This window comes from Ostreococcus tauri (genome assembly GCF_000214015.3).
Source record: "Ostreococcus tauri WGS project CAID00000000 data, contig chromosome 09, whole genome shotgun sequence".
Classification (NCBI taxonomy): Eukaryota; Viridiplantae; Chlorophyta; class Mamiellophyceae; order Mamiellales; family Bathycoccaceae; genus Ostreococcus; species Ostreococcus tauri.
The window spans coordinates 259,903-277,501 of NC_014434.2; the positions used below are offsets into that span (position 1 = coordinate 259,903).

General features: G+C 58.3%; 8 protein-coding genes across 8 annotated transcripts; 5 read left to right on the plus strand and 3 right to left on the minus strand.

Annotated features, from left to right (window-relative positions):
- Positions 1–99: 99 nt before the first annotated feature.
- Positions 100–6,384, plus strand: OT_ostta09g01770 (Tetratricopeptide repeat-containing domain; the record flags this gene model as incomplete). The annotated part of the gene is made up of 1 exon (XM_022983327.1): positions 100–6,384. The coding sequence occupies one exon, from the start codon at positions 100–102 to the stop codon at positions 6,382–6,384; it is 6,285 nt and encodes a 2,094-aa protein (XP_022839602.1).
- Positions 6,385–6,666: 282 nt separating this feature from the next.
- OT_ostta09g01780 (Helicase, C-terminal) lies at positions 6,667–8,559 on the plus strand (the record flags this gene model as incomplete). Its single annotated transcript, XM_022983328.1, has 1 exon — positions 6,667–8,559. One exon carries the CDS (start codon positions 6,667–6,669, stop codon positions 8,557–8,559), a length of 1,893 nt encoding a protein of 630 aa, XP_022839603.1.
- A 94-nt stretch (positions 8,560–8,653) lies between these two features.
- Positions 8,654–10,120, minus strand: OT_ostta09g01790 (Folylpolyglutamate synthetase; the record flags this gene model as incomplete). Its single annotated transcript, XM_003081117.1, has 1 exon — positions 8,654–10,120. One exon carries the CDS (start codon positions 10,118–10,120, stop codon positions 8,654–8,656), a length of 1,467 nt encoding a protein of 488 aa, XP_003081165.1.
- Positions 10,121–10,548: 428 nt separating this feature from the next.
- OT_ostta09g01800 (Zinc finger, DHHC-type, palmitoyltransferase) lies at positions 10,549–11,634 on the plus strand (the record flags this gene model as incomplete). Its single annotated transcript, XM_022983329.1, has 1 exon — positions 10,549–11,634. The coding sequence occupies one exon, from the start codon at positions 10,549–10,551 to the stop codon at positions 11,632–11,634; it is 1,086 nt and encodes a 361-aa protein (XP_022839604.1).
- A 78-nt stretch (positions 11,635–11,712) lies between these two features.
- On the minus strand, positions 11,713–12,328 carry OT_ostta09g01810 (unnamed product; the record flags this gene model as incomplete). Its single annotated transcript, XM_022983330.1, has 2 exons — positions 11,713–11,902; positions 12,009–12,328. 2 exons carry the CDS (start codon positions 12,326–12,328, stop codon positions 11,713–11,715), a joined length of 510 nt encoding a protein of 169 aa, XP_022839605.1.
- A 91-nt stretch (positions 12,329–12,419) lies between these two features.
- OT_ostta09g01820 (unnamed product) lies at positions 12,420–13,190 on the plus strand (the record flags this gene model as incomplete). Its single annotated transcript, XM_022983331.1, has 1 exon — positions 12,420–13,190. One exon carries the CDS (start codon positions 12,420–12,422, stop codon positions 13,188–13,190), a length of 771 nt encoding a protein of 256 aa, XP_022839606.1.
- A 438-nt stretch (positions 13,191–13,628) lies between these two features.
- Positions 13,629–15,749, plus strand: OT_ostta09g01830 (Cation-transporting P-type ATPase; the record flags this gene model as incomplete). The annotated part of the gene is made up of 1 exon (XM_003081121.2): positions 13,629–15,749. The coding sequence occupies one exon, from the start codon at positions 13,629–13,631 to the stop codon at positions 15,747–15,749; it is 2,121 nt and encodes a 706-aa protein (XP_003081169.2).
- Positions 15,750–15,816: 67 nt separating this feature from the next.
- On the minus strand, positions 15,817–17,583 carry OT_ostta09g01840 (De-etiolated protein 1, Det1; the record flags this gene model as incomplete). Its single annotated transcript, XM_003081122.2, has 1 exon — positions 15,817–17,583. One exon carries the CDS (start codon positions 17,581–17,583, stop codon positions 15,817–15,819), a length of 1,767 nt encoding a protein of 588 aa, XP_003081170.2.
- Positions 17,584–17,599: the final 16 nt, after the last annotated feature.

Sequence of the window (17,599 nt, forward strand, 5' to 3'; positions counted from 1 at the left end):
ATTTCAAACTTGAACAAAAGCGTCCAAAAACACATCTTGACCACTCCTCGTACGCACACGCCATCGCGTCGTCACCGAACCGCACGTGAATCGACGACGATGGATTGGGCGTGTCTCAACGACGCCCCCGCGCTCGCCGACGCCGACGCCGAGCGCAAGGCGAAGCGTACGCAAGAAGCCGAGGAGTCCAGACTCGCGAGCTCGTACGAATCCGCTCTTAGACTCGCCGCCGATGGCTCGCTCGACGACGCGATCGATGGCCTGCGAAAGGTGTTGTCGAACGCCCTGCTGAACCGCGAGGATGCGTCGTCGCGCACGCTTCGGGTGAAGTTTTTAGCGCTGAAGAATCTTGGAAAGTTGCTCGAGCGGCGAGCGGCGAGCGCCGAGGACGGCGCGGAGGCTTTGAGATGTTACGCACGCGCGGTGGAGATGGACGACGGTGAGGCAGCATTATGGGGCCGGTTGGGTCGGTTGGCGTGCGCGAAGGGTGAGCTCGGGGTCGGAAGGATGGCGTACGAGCGGGCGACGTCGCTGAGTCCGAGGAACCAGCTGTTTTTGGAGGATTTGAGCGAGCTGTGCCTGACGGCGGGTGATTTCGAGAGTGCGAGGGCGATCGCTGGGGCGATCGCGGCGATCGATCCGGCGAACGCGAGAGCGAGGGCGATGAAGCGGGCGCCGGAGACGCTAGAACCGACGAGGGCGATGAAGGCGGCTCGAGAAGCTGCGGCGCCTTTGATGACGGACCAGGACGAGGTGGCTATTCGATTCGGCGTAGAGGTGGAGAAGACGTGGGGTATCATTGCCGCCGTCCTCGCTAGGCTCGGTGGTCTCGAGTCACTGGAGTTGAAGGACGCGGACAAGGGTACTAAGACGACCGAAAACGAGGGTGCGGGAGCGATGGGAGGGGAGACGCCGCAGAGAATGGACACCAACACCACTCCGCCTACGCCAGCGCAGTCAAAGGAGACGACGGCTTCTCCGTCTGGCGTTGACGACGACGATGAAAATGAAGACGGCGTTCTGACTTCATCGGTCGCCGCGTACATGAAATCGGTTCAAAATGTGGAGATTCCTCGTGACGTGATGGGTCGGAAGATTCGTTTCGTGTTTGAACAAACTCCTGCCCCGGCATCTCCGATTCGGGTGCCTATTCAAAGCATGGACCAGGCGGAAGTCATGGAAATAGACGTTGTTACGACTGATGACGCCGTCGAACCGACGCCGTCGCAAGTTACTCGTGAACTGCCCGCGAGTCAATCTGAGAAGCCGGGATCGTCGACGCCCATGACGAAAAGGGTGACAAAATCAAACATCGCTCCAAGCAGAAAGTCAAGGCGCCAGGAAGATTTGGACGCGAAGAAGGCGATCGAAGAAGAGAAAGCTAGAATAATTGCAGAGCAGGAGGCGGCTCAGAGAGCTGTCGAACTTGAAGAGCGAAAACGCGCCGCTGAGGCCAGGAAGTGGAAACCAGAAGTCAATGTAAGTCACGCCTTGTTAAAGCTCATTGGAGCTGAAGATCCTGTCGTTGCGGCAGTGAAGAAGGCGACGACCGATGTCGCCGCAGCGGCGGATCGCGCGCTCAGCTTGAAAAAGAAACATCAAAAAGAGCAAAAGGAGGCTGCAGCAAAGAAGGCTGCGCTGGAACGAGAGAAGAAAACATCTCAAAGAGTTCTGTCTTTCATCAGCGGTATCGATGGCGCGAACGGTGGCGCCGCGCATGTGGCTTGGCGATTCCTTTCCACGACTGCTGCACGTTGGCGTCCGGATGCGGAGGATGATTGTGCACCCGACCCGTGGGCAATACTCACACTTTATCGCATCTATGGCGCGGGTCCAGGTGATGAACTTTCGTCCAAGGCTCGAGTACTTCTGTGCCTCGCGGACACTTGTATTTTAGCCGCCCGATCTTGTGCGCTCGGGCAACCCAATCGTACGTTCTTTCGCAACATGGCGGTGAAAGCGTTGGAAAAATCGGCGATAGAGATGGAGAAGGACTTATCTCATGACTTCCATGCCGAAAGCTTGTTCTTACGACACAAACTTGCGGATCTTGATGGCGAAGAGCCAAGCGTGAGCAAGTATTACCTAGATCAGGCACAGAACTTTGCACCTGATGAATCAGAACTTCCAAAGCCACCCAAAGCGATCGACGACGCGGCGCCTGTGCGTTTCAGCAAGCAATCATTGCGCGCGGCGATGGATGCGATGAAAGTCAAAGAAGTCGTCACTGGCGCAGCTTCGAGGTTTGCCAAGGGTCAGACGGCAGAAATAGTTTCGTCCTTGACGCCATTACTCGTGCCCGATGACGAAGACGAATCCGCAGAAACCTCGGAAGATTTGTCATTGACGCAGTCAGAAAAGCAAGACGCTCTCAAGGTGCTCGCAGCGGCCGCAAAGAAAGAGGGAAGCTCGTGTGTGGTCATTGAACTTAAGGCGCTCAAGATGGTGTACGATTTGACGAAAGATCACACGATGATCCGATTGATGGCGGAGGCGATAGAATCGGCAAGCACGACCCCAAAGTTCTCAAAACTGGCATTGGATACCGCGGAGTCACTCGGGCTGCAAAGCCTAGCGGCATTACTCTTCGAGGCGCACTACACCGAGCTCGCAGCTGAGCCATCTATTCTGAAGAAGAATAAACCATCTCGTATCGCTGCTGCGAGTATGGAGGCGTCGGCGCTCTTGATCGCCTCAGTTCAGTACGCCTCGAAGGCGAAAGACGCCGAAGTGATTGAGTTGCATGAAAAGCTTCACGAACGTCTCGCTGACTGTCGATGCTGTTGCGGTGAGGCTCGTAAGGGAGTCTTCCTTAGATCTTCTTTGGTTCATTTGGCCAAGTGTAGAAATCGCATTACCAAGGCGCGCGATCAACGACACGCAAACGAGCCATCAAACCAGCGTAAAACGAAAGTGAATGTCATGAAGCGCGTGGGAAGCCATTCGGATGGCGTCGGTCAGGATGATGATGCCGATGGTGAGTCGCGTCGGCGGGTGCGTCGTCAGCGTAGCAAAGTTTCGAGTGTTGAGGGTGAGGATCGCACGCCGCAAGACAAGGCTGATCGTAAAATGTTGATCAGGCTCGATAAACTTATCATACAGCTCTGTTATTGCCTTTATGGATTCGAGTTGGAAGGGCCCACGAGACGCTGTCGCGATGAAGGTGGAGCGTGCGACTCCATGTTGAAGATCACAAGCGAGCGAGATGCGGCAGATCTTTGGTTGGCGATACAACCGTACGCAATCGCTAACAAAGATCCTGAAACAGGATACAGCAAGCAGATCAAGACCGTTCTCACCGCGATTCGTGAGAAAATTCAAGAACCTCCCAGGACGCATCAAGGTATACAGGTGGAGCGGTACTTGGCCGCGAGCGTCTCATCAGGAAACGTTGGCGTGATCACAGAGGAGGATAGACAGCTCGCTCGAGCGCTCATTTCACAACCGACTGCAGATCGAGTCATTGCGAGCACACGTACGAACTCGACGCCGACGAAGGATGGTGTGTTGCAGTCGCCAATCGCCACTGAAAGTCCGAGAGAGGCCACGGCGATAAAATCTGCGGAAGCAAAGATTTCTTCGTTTGCCGACGTGTACAAGACTTTGTTCCAATTTTGCGCCGAAGTCGATCTGTGGTCCCTCGAGGTGGCTCTAGAAGACGAAGCGACAGATTATCAAGATCTATACATGTTGCTTGAAAGTGTGACCCCGTGGGGAGTGAGCAACTTTATGGCTAAGAGAGCCTCAAAGGCCTCGTCACAGGTGGCTGATGAGACTGAATCCTTATCAGCGCCTGACCAGAGCGCCGAAGTCACACGAATGTGCAAGCTAGACATCGAATACAATCCGACTAGCCCACAAAGCTGGATCGCTTTGGCAGATCACCTGGATAACGTGAAGGATATTGTTTTGAACGACGCTGCAAAAATTGTGCCGGTTTTGCGCTACCGCAACTCCAACATGATGCCAACGGTGCAGATGGTTCAGTTGGCGATTCGTAGATCTTTGGTCGCGGCGGAGGAAGCGCTCATAATGACCCATTACGCGGGTCATCCGGAAACGGAGTGGGTGCGCTCTCAAATTTATGACAGGCTCGGTCAAACTGCATATGAGCATGTTCAAGACTCTCCGCCGGTCTATGATGGTCGCGAGTTCGCTCTGGATAAGACATCAGAGGCGTTCGTTTCGTCCATGGAAATGAGTAAATACGCATTCCACAAAGCGGCGACGTGCACTCCCGACCAATGGACGTATCCATATTTCTTGGCCAAACTTGCTAAGAAGTCCGGCGAGTCGTTGCAAGACGTCCTCAAGCTGCATCACAAGGCGTGGCAGTTAAGGCCCGGCTCCATTGAAGCCTGTTACCAAGTGCAAAACATACGGGTACGCTTGCTGATGTCCATCTCTCTAGAGCAAAGGAAGAAAATGACTCCAGAATCACAAGCAATCACCCTCAGCGTGCTTAAGATGTCTTACGATCCAGCGCAAATGCAAAATAGCTGGATTGGTGCGTACAGAGATGCCGTCGAGGCGTTGTTGGCAGTCCACAAGAACTATCCAACATTCCACAAGGCGAACTATCGCATCGCTTGGGCACGCCTGAAAAAGTCTCCAGGTGATATTGGTCATTGCAAAAAGGCTTTGGAATATCTCCACCCCTTGTTCAGACATCCGAGAACGGGCACTTTCAAGGTGTGTATGGTTGAGATTGATGATGCCAATTTGCGCATCAAGAGCAATCGCGAAGATGAAGAAGGGATCGTTTACGAAAGCGGCATTAACGAGTCTCGCCGCCGTTACATCTCGAATATCCGACGTGCTTTGCGACTATATCTCTCCATGCTCTACACGATTGAAGACGTGCAGACACTCGCCGCCGCTTCGTCCTACATTTCAGATTACAAATCGACGGCGAAGACGCGTTTGCCAGTCATCGCTCTCAACTGCAAGGACATCAAGTTTTTCTCGTTGGGTCTGCTTTTACGCGCTTTGACTTCGATGCTCGCTCAGAAGGATGTCAGCAATGAGGGTTCCTCTGAAGTTACCGCGCAGTTCCTCAGTCGGGACGCACTCCTCGAAATGGCTTACAACCTTTGGTTTGAGTTCGCCATCCCGGCGCGAGGTAATGTCATGTCTTGGGAGCAAAACGTCGAAGCAGCGTATGCTCAGCTCGAGTGTGAGGAGAAATGCGTGGACGAGAGTGTTGACCTCGTCAGGGCTCCCTATGCCGCTGCGTTTTTCAATGCGAAGGAGATTTTGAAAACGTCTCCGCTGTTGAACTTTGAGCGGTTCGCACTCGATCGTGTGAAGGATCTCGAATCGCGAGAAGACTTGAACTCTCTGGCTGCGAACTTGTCCCTGTGTCAGAATCGCATCAAAGAGTTCAGCAGCCCCATCGAGCAGCAAGTGAGGGAATTAGGAAGCGAACGCCTGAGGACGCTCGTCGAAGCGCACAAGGAAGCTTTTATCAGGTGTTCCACAGATACGATCGAGCTTCTTGCGAATGGAAAACTCACGCTTCGACCCAGTGGTTTCGATATGATCGAATTGGATGACGACAGGGAGATGGGTGACGATAGAACTGGCGACGCTGCGGCTGCCGCGACGACTGCCTCCACCAAGTCTTCGACAAATTTCAGCGAGGTTGTCCTCGTCACCGCCCGCCGGCTGCACGCCGCGACGAAGCAAGAGTCGAGCCAACGAGTGAACGACTACATCACCGAGCGGCGTAACTCTCTTCAGAAGATGCTTGACGGTATCGACGCAGGATCTTCGCTGAGTGACCTCGGTGTCCTGGACCCACCCTTGGCCGCGAAGACGTATGCGGAGCGAAAGGAAACCGAGCTCGAAATTGAACGTTTGAAGAAACTGCACAGCGAACTCGTGGAGAAGGCCATGGCTACAGAGAGTGCGGCTGCGGACCCCGAACAACTCAAGCTTGTCAGGACTGCGTACGAGGATCTCACGACGGCGAATGAAAAATTCGAGCGTCTCAAATCCGAAGACGCTATCAACCAGACGCAGTATCGAGAGGAGACCGCCTCGATCGCGCAACAGATGGGCAAGAGCGACATCACGAACGCCGACTCCGCGAAATACCTCATTCGCGTCGTCAACGCGATCGCTCGTCGGGAGATCACCGATATCGATGAGGCTGAGCGCGAGGCGGAGACGCGTTTCCAAAATCTCCGCAAGCTCGCCTCTGACTTGCGCAAAAAGTCTGGACGCTCGCGCGCGAGAAAGCCCGCGACCAAGGACGCTGCCGTCGCCGATCCCGTCGAGCAGGAGCAAAATGACGCCAACGTGCACACCGAAACGCCGGTGAACGACCCCGCGGACGCCAACGTCCCGGACGCGACGACCGATCGAGAAGACGCCGACTAGCCCCGCGCGCTGTGTAACGCATCAACGCACCGAGTCCCGACACACGTCGCCGCGCCCCACCGCCGCTCGTCACTCTCACGCGCTCACGGCGTCGATCGAGCGCCCGCCGGACCCTCACGCGTCGCCGCGAGGACCCGCGCGCGTGGCCGTCGCGCCGTCGCACCGTCGACGCGCGTCACGTTCGCCGTCGTCGTCCAGCGCGTCAGCCTCGCGCGAGCGCTCCGGCGGCGCGAGAGCACTTTTAATTCTTCAGTGAAATCACTCGTCACGCGTGCTCTGACGATGCGCGCGCACGCGCCCGGGGGTGACGACCAAGGACGCGGAGGTGGTCGACGGAAACGCCCGCGCGGAGGCCGCTCGGGACGCGGAGGCGAGGGACGGGGAGAGATTCCCAAGCCGCAGCGGGACGGGGACTCATTCGGCGGGACGAGCGGGATCAACGATAGATTGGATTTCGGTGGTGGCGGCGGGAGAGCGCCCGTGGCGCCGAAGAAGGTTAATTTGATGATGTCGCAATCGGGCGGGGGGACGCTCGCGCGAGCGGTGCGCGTGGAGTCGCAAGGGTCGAACGCGCCGTCGAGCACGGCGGCGTTTGCAAACATGGGTCTGACGGAGGCGTCGGCTCGGGCGATTCGGGACGTCATGGGGTTCACGCACGCCACCTCAGTACAGGACGCGACACTACCGCACATCATGCAAGGATTAGACGTCCTCGCGCGGGCGAAAACCGGGAGCGGGAAGACTGTTGGATTCTTATTGCCGGCTATCGAACGCCTGGCGCGCGCAGGGGCGCCGCAAAGGGGTAACGTGTCGTGCCTGGTGATTTCGCCCACGCGCGAGCTCGCGTCTCAGATCGGCGAAGAGGCGAAAAGTCTGTTGTCGTTTCATCCTTTCAAGTGCCAAGTCGTGTTCGGAGGGACGAACATCAACAGCGAGCGAAAGCGTTTGAAGACTGAGCCGGTGGAATTTTTGATCGCCACGCCGGGTCGTTTGATCGACCATTTCGAATCGGGCGATCTCGCTCGCGCGTGCCAGAATCTCGACGTATTGGTACTCGACGAAGCGGATCAACTCCTCGACATGGGTTTCCGCCCGAGCCTGGAGAAGATCTTGTCTTTCCTGCCGAACCAACGTCAGACGCTCCTGTTCTCCGCCACTGTTCCCAAAACGGTGCATCAAATCGCGGCCAACGCTTTGCGTCCAGGACATCAGTACATCGATTGTGTTGGCGAAGATGCACCCGCAACGAACCTTCAGGTGAAGCAGTCACTCATTATGGCCCCGTTTCACGACCACTTAACTCTGATGACGCAAGTCATCGAGAGGCATCAAGCCGAGGAACAGAACCACAAGATTATGGTCTTCTTCACCACGGCACGTTCGACGCAGCTCGCGTCGGAGACTTTCGAGGCAATGGGTAAACCCGTCTTCGAAATCCACAGTCGGAAATCGCAGGCGGTCCGTACAAAGGCTGCGGACAAGTTCCGCGCGTCTCGCGCTGCCGTCATGTTCTCCTCAGACGTCACTGCTCGCGGTATGGACTTTCCCGACGTGACCATGGTGATCCAAATCGGCGTGCCGTCAAACAGAGAACAGTACATCCACCGTCTCGGGCGCACCGGTCGCGCCGGAAAGACTGGTAAAGGTTTGCTAATGCTCGACCCTGCTGAGAAGTTCTTCATGAACGGCGTTCGAGATTTACCAATCGAAGTCCTCGACAGCTCGGTCGATCCTCAGACGGACCAGGCTGTTCGACTCGCCATTCGTAAAGTCAACCCAGACACCAAGAGTCAGGCCTACAGCGCTTGGTTAGGCTTCTATAACGGCTCGAGCTCAAAAATGAGGTGGAGCAAGGAGGACTTGATCTTCGCTGCAAACAACTATGCGTTGGAGACGTTGCAGTGCGACCAACTTCCTGGACTGATGAAGAAGACGATCGGGAAGATGGGTCTGCGAGACTACGCATCACACTTGCGAATCGTCTCCGAGCTTGAGCGTGGCGGCGGCGGCGGTGGCGGTGGCGGTGGCGGCGGTGGCGGCGGCGGCAGCGGCGGACGCGGTGGCGGCGGACGCGGTGGCGGCGGACGCGGTGGCGGCGGACGCGGTGGCGGTGGACGTGGCGGACGCGGCGGGGATCGTGGCTTCGGCGGTGGTGGACGTAGCGGCCGCTACTGATTCGTTTTTATTCCGTGTAGAATTCGTTTCTCTCTTTTTTCATGAAAAAATTTCTAGTTAACGCTACCGTAAAGCAAAACCCATGCCCGCTCAATCACGCCAAGCGCCTCAAATGTCTGAGCACATCCCCGACAAGATACAGACTTCCCGTGACAAGCACATTGACGCGCGCCGGGGCCACTTCGCGAGCGCGCTGGCGGATGGCGCCAAGCGCTTGCTGAATGCTCGGCATCACAACGCCTCGCGATGAGGAAGGCGCATCCCGAGACGTGAGCGTTGCGCGCCTATCCCTGATCTCGTCCCACTCCCGCGCGCACTTCTCTTGCCATGGCGTCGCTTTTGCGAGCGCGCTCTTATCCAATCCGCCCGTCGAACTGTCCGGCGGCGTAAAAATGGTTTGCTCGAGCGACACGTTCGACGCGGAGAAGACACTATCGACCGGTTCAAGCAGTTCGTGCGGTTTTCGATCCTCCATGCAGTTGAACATCATGATGTCGTGACTGCTTGTAGAGTTCACGACTCCCCGGGTGGCACTCTTAGCGAACCACACTGCGCTGTGTCGCATCGATTCGACGGTGTGCGCGCCGTCGAGAAAAAATGTCAAATTTTTCTCGTCCGGATCATCAATGACTTGCGACCGACCGGGCCAGACAGTCTTCGCCAAACCTCTGCGCATGAAAGCCGGGAGCTCGTTGCGTTGGAAACTCGCCTCCATCTCCGTCGCCCAAGGTTGTTTCGTCACGTTTGCCCACTCGCGAACCAACGCGACGGCGAGCGACGCGTTTTCGCGTTGGTGCGGCCCAGCCAAGCTCACCTCGATCTCCTCCCCATCTTTGTAATCGTCGAGGCTTTTGATAACCACTAACTCACACCCTACCTCTTTCGCGCGTCGCTCGAGCGCTGCCATCGCCTCGGGCTTCTGCGGCGACGTGAACACGCGCGCGCCCGGCTTCATGATGCCCGCCTTCTCCGTCGCAATCTTCTCCAGAGTGTCCCCCAAAATATCCGTGTGATCCATCCCTAGCGACGATATCCCGCACACCACCGGCTTGCGAATCACGTTCGTCGCGTCCAATCGCCCCCCCAGCCCGACCTCGAGCACGCACGCCTCCACTTTTGCCTCTGAAAAAATCCTCAATCCCAGCAGCGTCAAAAATCGAAAGTACGCCGGCATCCCTAAATCCCCACAACTCCCCTCCAACGCGTCGTGCATCCACCAAAACTCCCGCGCGAACGCTTCTCGACTCACCGGTTCCCCATCCACGCGAAATCGTTCCCGGACGTCCACTAAGTGCGGCGACGTAAACGTTCCGCACCGCGTCCCCGCCTCTCGCAGGCACCGCTCCGCCATCGCGCACGTCGACCCCTTCCCCTTCGTCCCCGCGACGTGAATCACGCGCAGCGCGTCCGAGGGTCGATCCAGCCCTAATCTCCGAACGTACGTCCCGAGCTGGTCGAACTGCGCCTCCCACGTCATCGCCCCTGGATCCGCGCGTTTCTTTCCCGTGATCGTTCGACCGAGCTGTCGCACCGCGGCGTCGAACGAGGCGTCGCCGCGCATGACGCCCGCGATCGCCGCGATCGCGCGCGCGGCGTCGCGTTCGCGTCGAGGCGTGGGGCGTCGCGCGCGCGCCGAGCGCGGGCGTGCGTCATGCGTGGACGCGAACATAGTCGATCGTCGGGTACAGTACGGGTGCCGACCGCGTCCGAGGTGTGCTATACATTGTGTGTGCCAAAACATCGGACACGCGGACGCGTTCTGGGTGCACGCACACGGGTGTGCCGTCGTCCCTGGTCGTGCGTGGCCTAAACCCTACACACCACTAAACCCTACGCACACGTCGATCCGTGGGCGCGACCTCGCGATGGTGTTGGCCGCGCGCGCGACGTTACAGGGCGTCGCGGACGTCGCGGACGTCGACGCGCGCGCGCGCGCGCGGGTCGAACGCGTCGTTTGAAGCGTGCGAACCGCACTCGGGGTCGAGCGCGATGGCGACGACGTCGCAGCGTGAGTACGATGAGCGCACCGTTCGAGACATGGGAGGCGATCGGAACGTCTTCGCCGGCCGCGCGTGCGACGGGTGTCGCGCCCTGGGGTCGGTCATGGTGATCGTGGTGTTGATCATAGTCGCGTTGACGTATTACGCGACGGTGATCGTGGTGTATCTCCCGGAGGCGCGAGGGGAGGGTGAGGGGGCGACGCTCGCGCGGTGGGCGCTCGTCGCGTATCACCTGGCGGTGTTCATGTTATTGTGGTCGTACTTTGCGTGCGTGCTCACCGAGCCGGGTGGAGTGCCGAAGGGGTGGACTCCATTCCCGGAGGATCCCGAGGAAGCGGCGGCGGAGGCGAAGAAGTCGAATAGTGAGAAGAGGAGGCGGTTCTGTAAGAAGTGCTCGGCGTGGAAGCCGCGGCGTACGCATCACTGCTCGGTGTGCAAGCGGTGCGTGTTGAAGATGGATCACCACTGCGTGTGGGTGGCAAACTGTGTGGGGGCATACAATTATAAATTTTTCTTGCAGTTCTTGGCGTACACATTCATCGCGACAGTTTTGGACGCAATCTTGCTCTTGTCGAATTTCATCGACTTCTTCAAGGATGTGGAGCAGAGTCAGGCGAGAGGGTCCACGGGTCCGGACGCCAAGGTAGACTCGGTGGAGGGGACGGAGCTAGCTGTGGTGTTCGTGACGTTCATAATCAACGTCGCTTTCTCGGCGTCGCTGTTGGGATTCTTGGTGATGCATAGCAATCTCATCCTGAGCAACATGTCGACCATCGAAATGTACGAGAAAAAGAAGATTCTTCCGTGGAAGTACGATTTAGGAAAGTTTAAAAACTTCAAACAAGTGTTTGGAGAGAACATATTTTTATGGTTCTTCCCCGTACACTCTAGCTCGCACCTGGATCAGGTGCAAATCTTCACTGGCCTCGCCGACGGGGAGACGTTGGACGGAGTCGCGTACGCGCGCGCGTGTGAAGCCGAGCGCTCGAGCTTGCCCGCGCAGTCAGGCTCCTCGAACGTGGCGGCCATGGGTAGGGGGAACAGCAAGAGGGAGAAAAATAGAAAGGGCACTTAGAAGCACATTAGTACTTGCGCTGTAAAGCATGTCAACATTTCTACATTAAATACACCGCCGCGACGCGCGCATGCGATCTCACGCGGGCTTGCTCATCATATCCTTGAGTGCCTGTCTCCTCTTCAGCTCCCTCGGCGCGTTCGCCGCCTCTATCTTCTTCTCTAACGCCAACTTCTTCTCCGACAAGTCCTCCAACAGCGAGTATCTCAAACTCGGAAGCAAACTCCGCCGTCGCTCGTACTCCTCAAGCGCCAACTTCGCACTCGAGCTGCATCGCATCATTCCACCGTCAGTCCACTTTTCTTCCGTTCTCGTCGCTCCTCGTCGTCTTCGTCTTCGTCGTCGAGTCGTCTTCGCGCGCGTCGTCTTCGCACCTCATAGCCTTCGTCGCCCGCTCCAGCGTCGGCAAGTCGCTCGTCGCGCTCGCCTCGCACGAGATCGCCGCGTTCAGCGCCGTCTCCCGCAACCGTTCCTCGGCGTCTCGCACGTTCGCTCGCGTCGCGTCGACGCACTGCCGACCGAACGTCTCGACGAACCGATTCGACCGCTTGGCCGCGATCTTTTGTAACTCGCTCTCTCCCACGTCGCCGATCGCGCTCGACGCGGTCACGGCGGTTCCCTGACTCGACGTCGATCGCATCGCATCCGACACGCGCGTCGTCATCGTCGTCAGCGAGCTCGAGAGGGCGTCCATGGCGTCGCGAAGGATTGATGAGCAATTCGGTGCGTCGCGCAGTGCCGACTGTTCTCGTCAGTGCGCGCCGTGCCGTGCGTCGCTCGACGGCATGGCGAGCACGGATGCATCGCGTGTTCTCACGTCGAACGGCGCGCGTTGGACGGCGAAAGCGCGCGAACGAGCGACGAAACGGCGGGAGTTTCGACGCTCTGGAAGATTCTTCCAGAGCGAGGAATCATCCACGTCGTCGCGCGCGCGCAGAGTCTCGTCGCGCGCGATCGGGCGCTCGCGCGACCCGTTCGAGGAGTTCGCGGAGATGGAGCGGGCGATGGAGCGAGAGTTCGAGCGCGCGACTGGATGGTGGATGCGAGACGGGCGAGACGGACGCGGCGGCGGTGGCTCGCGGAGGAGGACGCCGGGCGGAAGCGAGCGCGTCATCGTCGCGCCCAGGGACGATTGGCGACGAGAAGAGTCCGGAGAGCGACGACTCCCGGGTGGTGGGACCCATACGTATTACGTGAGCGAACGGGTGACGACGTACGGGACTCCTCGAGCGGATGCCGCGCGAGGCGCTCGGTTGGGCGCTCTCGGGTCGATTCCGAGCGCGCTCGCTCTAGGAATCGCCCTCGGTGCGACGTACGCCTACGTGGCATTCGCCAAGGAATTCGTCGACGGCTTCGATGCGACGACCTACCGCGCCGAACGACGCAACGGTTTGGCGCTTCGATGGCCGCTCCTGTACGCGTCCAACGAAAAGTTTCGAAGCGAGTTCGACCGCGCCCGCTCCAGAGCGCGCGCCGCGCGGTCGACCGCGGCATTCGTCGAAACGAAACCATCTACACCGAACGACGACGCGGCGACGACCGAGACGTCCGAGTAGACCCCCTGAGGCGCTTCGCGACGCCGTGTGTAACAAACGCGAATTGTATTCTTTCAACCGAGCGCGCGCGCTGCGCGCACCACACTTCGCGCGCGTCTCATCGACCCACGGGTCCACCCATCGGTGCATCGCGTCATGCGCGCGATGTGCGCGCCGTGTCCGCGCGTGCGCGCGTCGTCGTCGCACACGACGCCCGCGAGAGCGACGCGCACATTTGATTTTGGAAATCGGGTGTCGCGTACGTCAACCTCGACGACGCGCGCGCGACGACGATGGACGGCGCGCGCGACGTCGGAGGACGATGCATCGAACGATGATGTGCGATCGCGCGCGCGCGCGGCGGTGGAACGCGCGACGCGGGCGCTGGAGAGCGACGACGCGAGTGGAAGCGTCGACGAGGCGGACGAAGCGGAGGACGAGGCGACGACGACGCGATCGATGCCGACGTCGGGGCGAGTGGAGAGGCGCGATTCATCGAGAGAGATTCGATTGATCGTCACCGACGTGGATGGGACGCTGTTAAACTCGAGGCAGGAGTTGAGCGCGCGCGCGGCGGCGGCGCTGAGAGACGCGGCGGAGCTCGGGGTGCCGACGGTGGTGGCGACGGGGAAGACGCGCGGGCCCTGGGCTAGGGCGCTGTACGAAGAGCTCGGTGAAGAGAATAGAAAGATGCCGGGTTTGTTCATTCAAGGTCTCGTCGTGTGCGACGGTCGTGGAATGGTGCTGAAGAGTAGGACGCTAGAAAAGGCGGGCGTCAAAGATATTTTGCGCTTTGCCAAGACCCGAGACAGCGTCGTCGTCGCGTTCTGCGGCGAACAGATCGTGTGCTCCACGAGGAATAAGTACACGGACAAGGTTTTGGATTACGGTGAACCCGAACCGTTGGAGTGTGGTGATTTATTGGCGAAGAGCGATGAGTTTGAAGTGAACAAACTGCTCCTCTTCGGCGAAGACGACGCTGTGGCGCGCTTTCGCGCGGAGGCGGAGACAATCCTCGCGGATGTGTGCGACATCACAGTCGCAGTTCCCGGTATGTTGGAGTTTCTCCCTAAAGGTGCGAGCAAGGGCTCGGCCGTTCGCGACTTGTGCGAGGTGATGGATATCGACTTGGCGGATGTCCTCGCGCTCGGCGACGGTGAGAACGACAAAGAAATGCTCATGTACGCGGGCCTGGGAATCGCCGTTGGTAACGCGAGTTCTGTAACAAAATCAATGGCTGACGTCGTCATGGAAGAGACGAACGACGAAGACGCCGTGGCGAAGGCTGTGGAAGTGTTTGTGCTCGAGCCGAGGCGATTGCCGGATGGCGAGAGTCAAGCGCCTCCCCGTGAGGACGTTATGATTGACGCTGGAGCTAGCGGTGATTGGTTGAGCTCCAGAGCGGAGGCGCTCGACGAAGCTCGAGTCCGCGCCGAAAAAGAGGCGAGATCTAGGGCTAGACAGAAGGTGAAGTCAGAGAAAGAAAAAGTTGAATATAAAAAATTTCTCGAGCGACAGTCCACTGTCGAAGAGAGGCAAGCGGCGGAGGCCGAGCTCGAGGACGAACTCATGTCCAAAATCGTCGCCGAAGAGAAATTTGTTGGATTTATTCGAGCTTTCACTCGAGGCGCGCAGCGCTTCGGTGAGTCTATCACGCAAGATTCCAGGGAGGGAGATGAAGAACAGATCTCTGATGACGACCGAACTAATCTCGCTGATGTCGAATCTATGAAACGGCAACGCGAACGCTTGATGAAACTGCAAATTGAATTTGAAGCTACAAAAGCGGCGCTCGAAGCACAGAAGCGGGCGTCGGGGAACAGTGTACCGAGCGCGAAACCGACACAATTTGAGGAGGATCAAGCAGCTCGTGACTTCATCCGTTCGGAAACTAATAAGATCACCGCGCGAACGTCGCTTAAGAAGGCGGCGGCAAAAGCGGCGAAAGATGCAAAGAAGTCGAACACCAATATAGTCGACGTGTTCGCTTCGGCCTTGAAGTCGGTGTCCAACATTGACACCCCTCAACGGCGAGCCGAGCGCGACGCTGCAAAGTCTCGCCTTCTCGCACTTTTGGTCAACGCCGATGGCGGACGCGATTGCGATGATGATACCATGTCTCGCCTTATGAGTCAGGTGAAGATCCTTGAAGCCTCTAATCCGACGAAGAAGAGCGCCCGGAGCCCGCTGATGCTCGGACTTTGGAGTTGCGCGTTCACCAACTGTCCACAGATTCTTGGTACACAGCAAGGGCTGAGCATGTCTGCGCTGAGGCAAAAGAATGCGGTGGCCTTCTTCCGCTACAACCTCGATGCCGCGACTTTCGAAATCGACCGTGGCTGGCCGATGCGACGTCTTAGTGGCAAGATGTCGTACAGAGATGATTCGAGTGTTGAGCTCGACATTCCCAAGGACACCGGCTTGTTTGGGGCGCTCGGGATGTCGCTGTCGTCTGAGAAACGTAATTATACGCGTCTGACTGTGAGCTATATCGATACCGATTTGAAGATTTGCCGAGGGCGAAACGACACGATATATATCTTCGTGAACAACGATCCCACTTACCGGTCGGAGAACTAAAGGCAAACTGTAACAAAAGAATGAAAAAATACTTGCATTACACAAATGGTACCGGTACCGGTACCTATTACGGGTTCTGTACAATTTCTTCGTGCATCTCATCTCCCGGCGCCGATCGAACGTGGAAATTCACGAGCGTCGGCTGCATATATGCGATGGAAATGGACATCGCGAAGGGATACACTGGGTGGAACACATACTGCACGCGGCGCTTGCTTCGCCCACTGTTCGCCACGGTGTCGTTCACCATGAGCTTGAAACTGATTCGACGCCGCGATCCACGCCGCTGACTGACGAATTTGACGCCAAAGTCAACGTGCGGTTGCAGCCTATCGATGGCGGTGATGGTGCGTTCGTCGTAAGAGAAAAGTCTCTTGTCAAAGTACGGCGAGAGGGATCTGAACTGCGGTGGATAATCCTGCGCGCGGAATAAACGCGCCGCCACGGTGTTCAGCCCGTCCTCATCCTCTTCCTCGATGCTAGATGTGCACGTATTGCACTGAGCCAACGCCTCGCCTTGGCTCCCGGCGAAGCGCGCCCAGAGCGTTTCTCCTCGAGGCGGCGCGTTCAAGTCCTCTTCTACCACGCTGTTCGACGCGTTCATGCTCATCGCCGTCTGCGTAAAGGCGCCCTTCGTGATGTCAAATACAGCGTACATCGTCGGACCGATGACGTTGTCGCCGCGTCGCGCCAACGCGTACTCTGGCGTGCCGAATTTTATCAGGAGCAAATTCGCATCCAAAATTCGCACGCGAAGCATCACGAGCGACACGTATCGCTCAAAATTTCGATGCAGCAGTCGGAGCGCGTCGACGTTCGACGACTCTCGAGCCTCGTGATACAAAAATGTCACCAGCCGTTGCGTGAGACCCGTGAGCATTGAGCGACCCGATCTCGGGAGTGCATTTGCCCGCTCGATGATTTTTGTCGACTCCTCGTGCGACGCAGCCCAAGCGCGCTCCACTGATTCTTGCTCGCGCACCGCCTCCTTATCCCCCTCCGTGATGTACTCACCGATGGAACTTACTTCTTCAAATCGTCCCTCGGCGTGCACCTTGAGAAAAACAACCCGCTGATGCTTCATGGAGAGCACCGCGAGCGTGTCGCCTCGCATGCTGACCGCGCCGTTGCGAGGCAGGTGCATGAAATCGTCTCGAAATGAAAACGCGTCCAGCTTCTCTCCCGTGGCGGTGCGCACGAGATGAAAAGTGATGCGTTGCATCGACGGTGCCCCTTGGATCCCGCTCGAGGTCTCTTGTGTCTCCGTCCCTCGTCTCCCGCCGCCCGCTCTGGTTCCGATCGGCGCGCCCTCCTCCGTCTCTCGCACCGCCCCACCCGCGGCCACGGACGCGCCATCCAGCGGCGTCGCGCTCGCCATCACGATAAAATCCCCATCATGCATCTCCAACATAAAATCTTTCACGATCGCGTCCTCACCATCGCTCAATCTCGTCGTCCACGCCTCGTCGAAATACGACCAAAACGACCGCGCCGCCCGTCTCGCGCCCTCCCCTCCCACCACGACCCCTCTCTCATCCCTCTTCACGCACGCGCTCATCCCCTTAAACCTATACCCAACGAGCTCTTGCTGATGTCTGGAGACGCACAGCAACAAATCACCGGCGCTCGTGAACTTTCTCGGCGCCACGTCCGGGAAGTCCGTCACCGTCCGCGCCGCGTTCGGCGTGATTCCCCGCGCGTACACCCCTCGCTGTCCCGCCGCGTCCGCCCCGGCCCCGCGTCCCGCCGTCGCTCGATCACGCGTCCAGTGCAGGACCGAGCTCGCGGACCGAGCGCGTCGTCCGTCGCTCCCGTCGCCGTCGTCATTCGTCATCGACGTCATCACACCG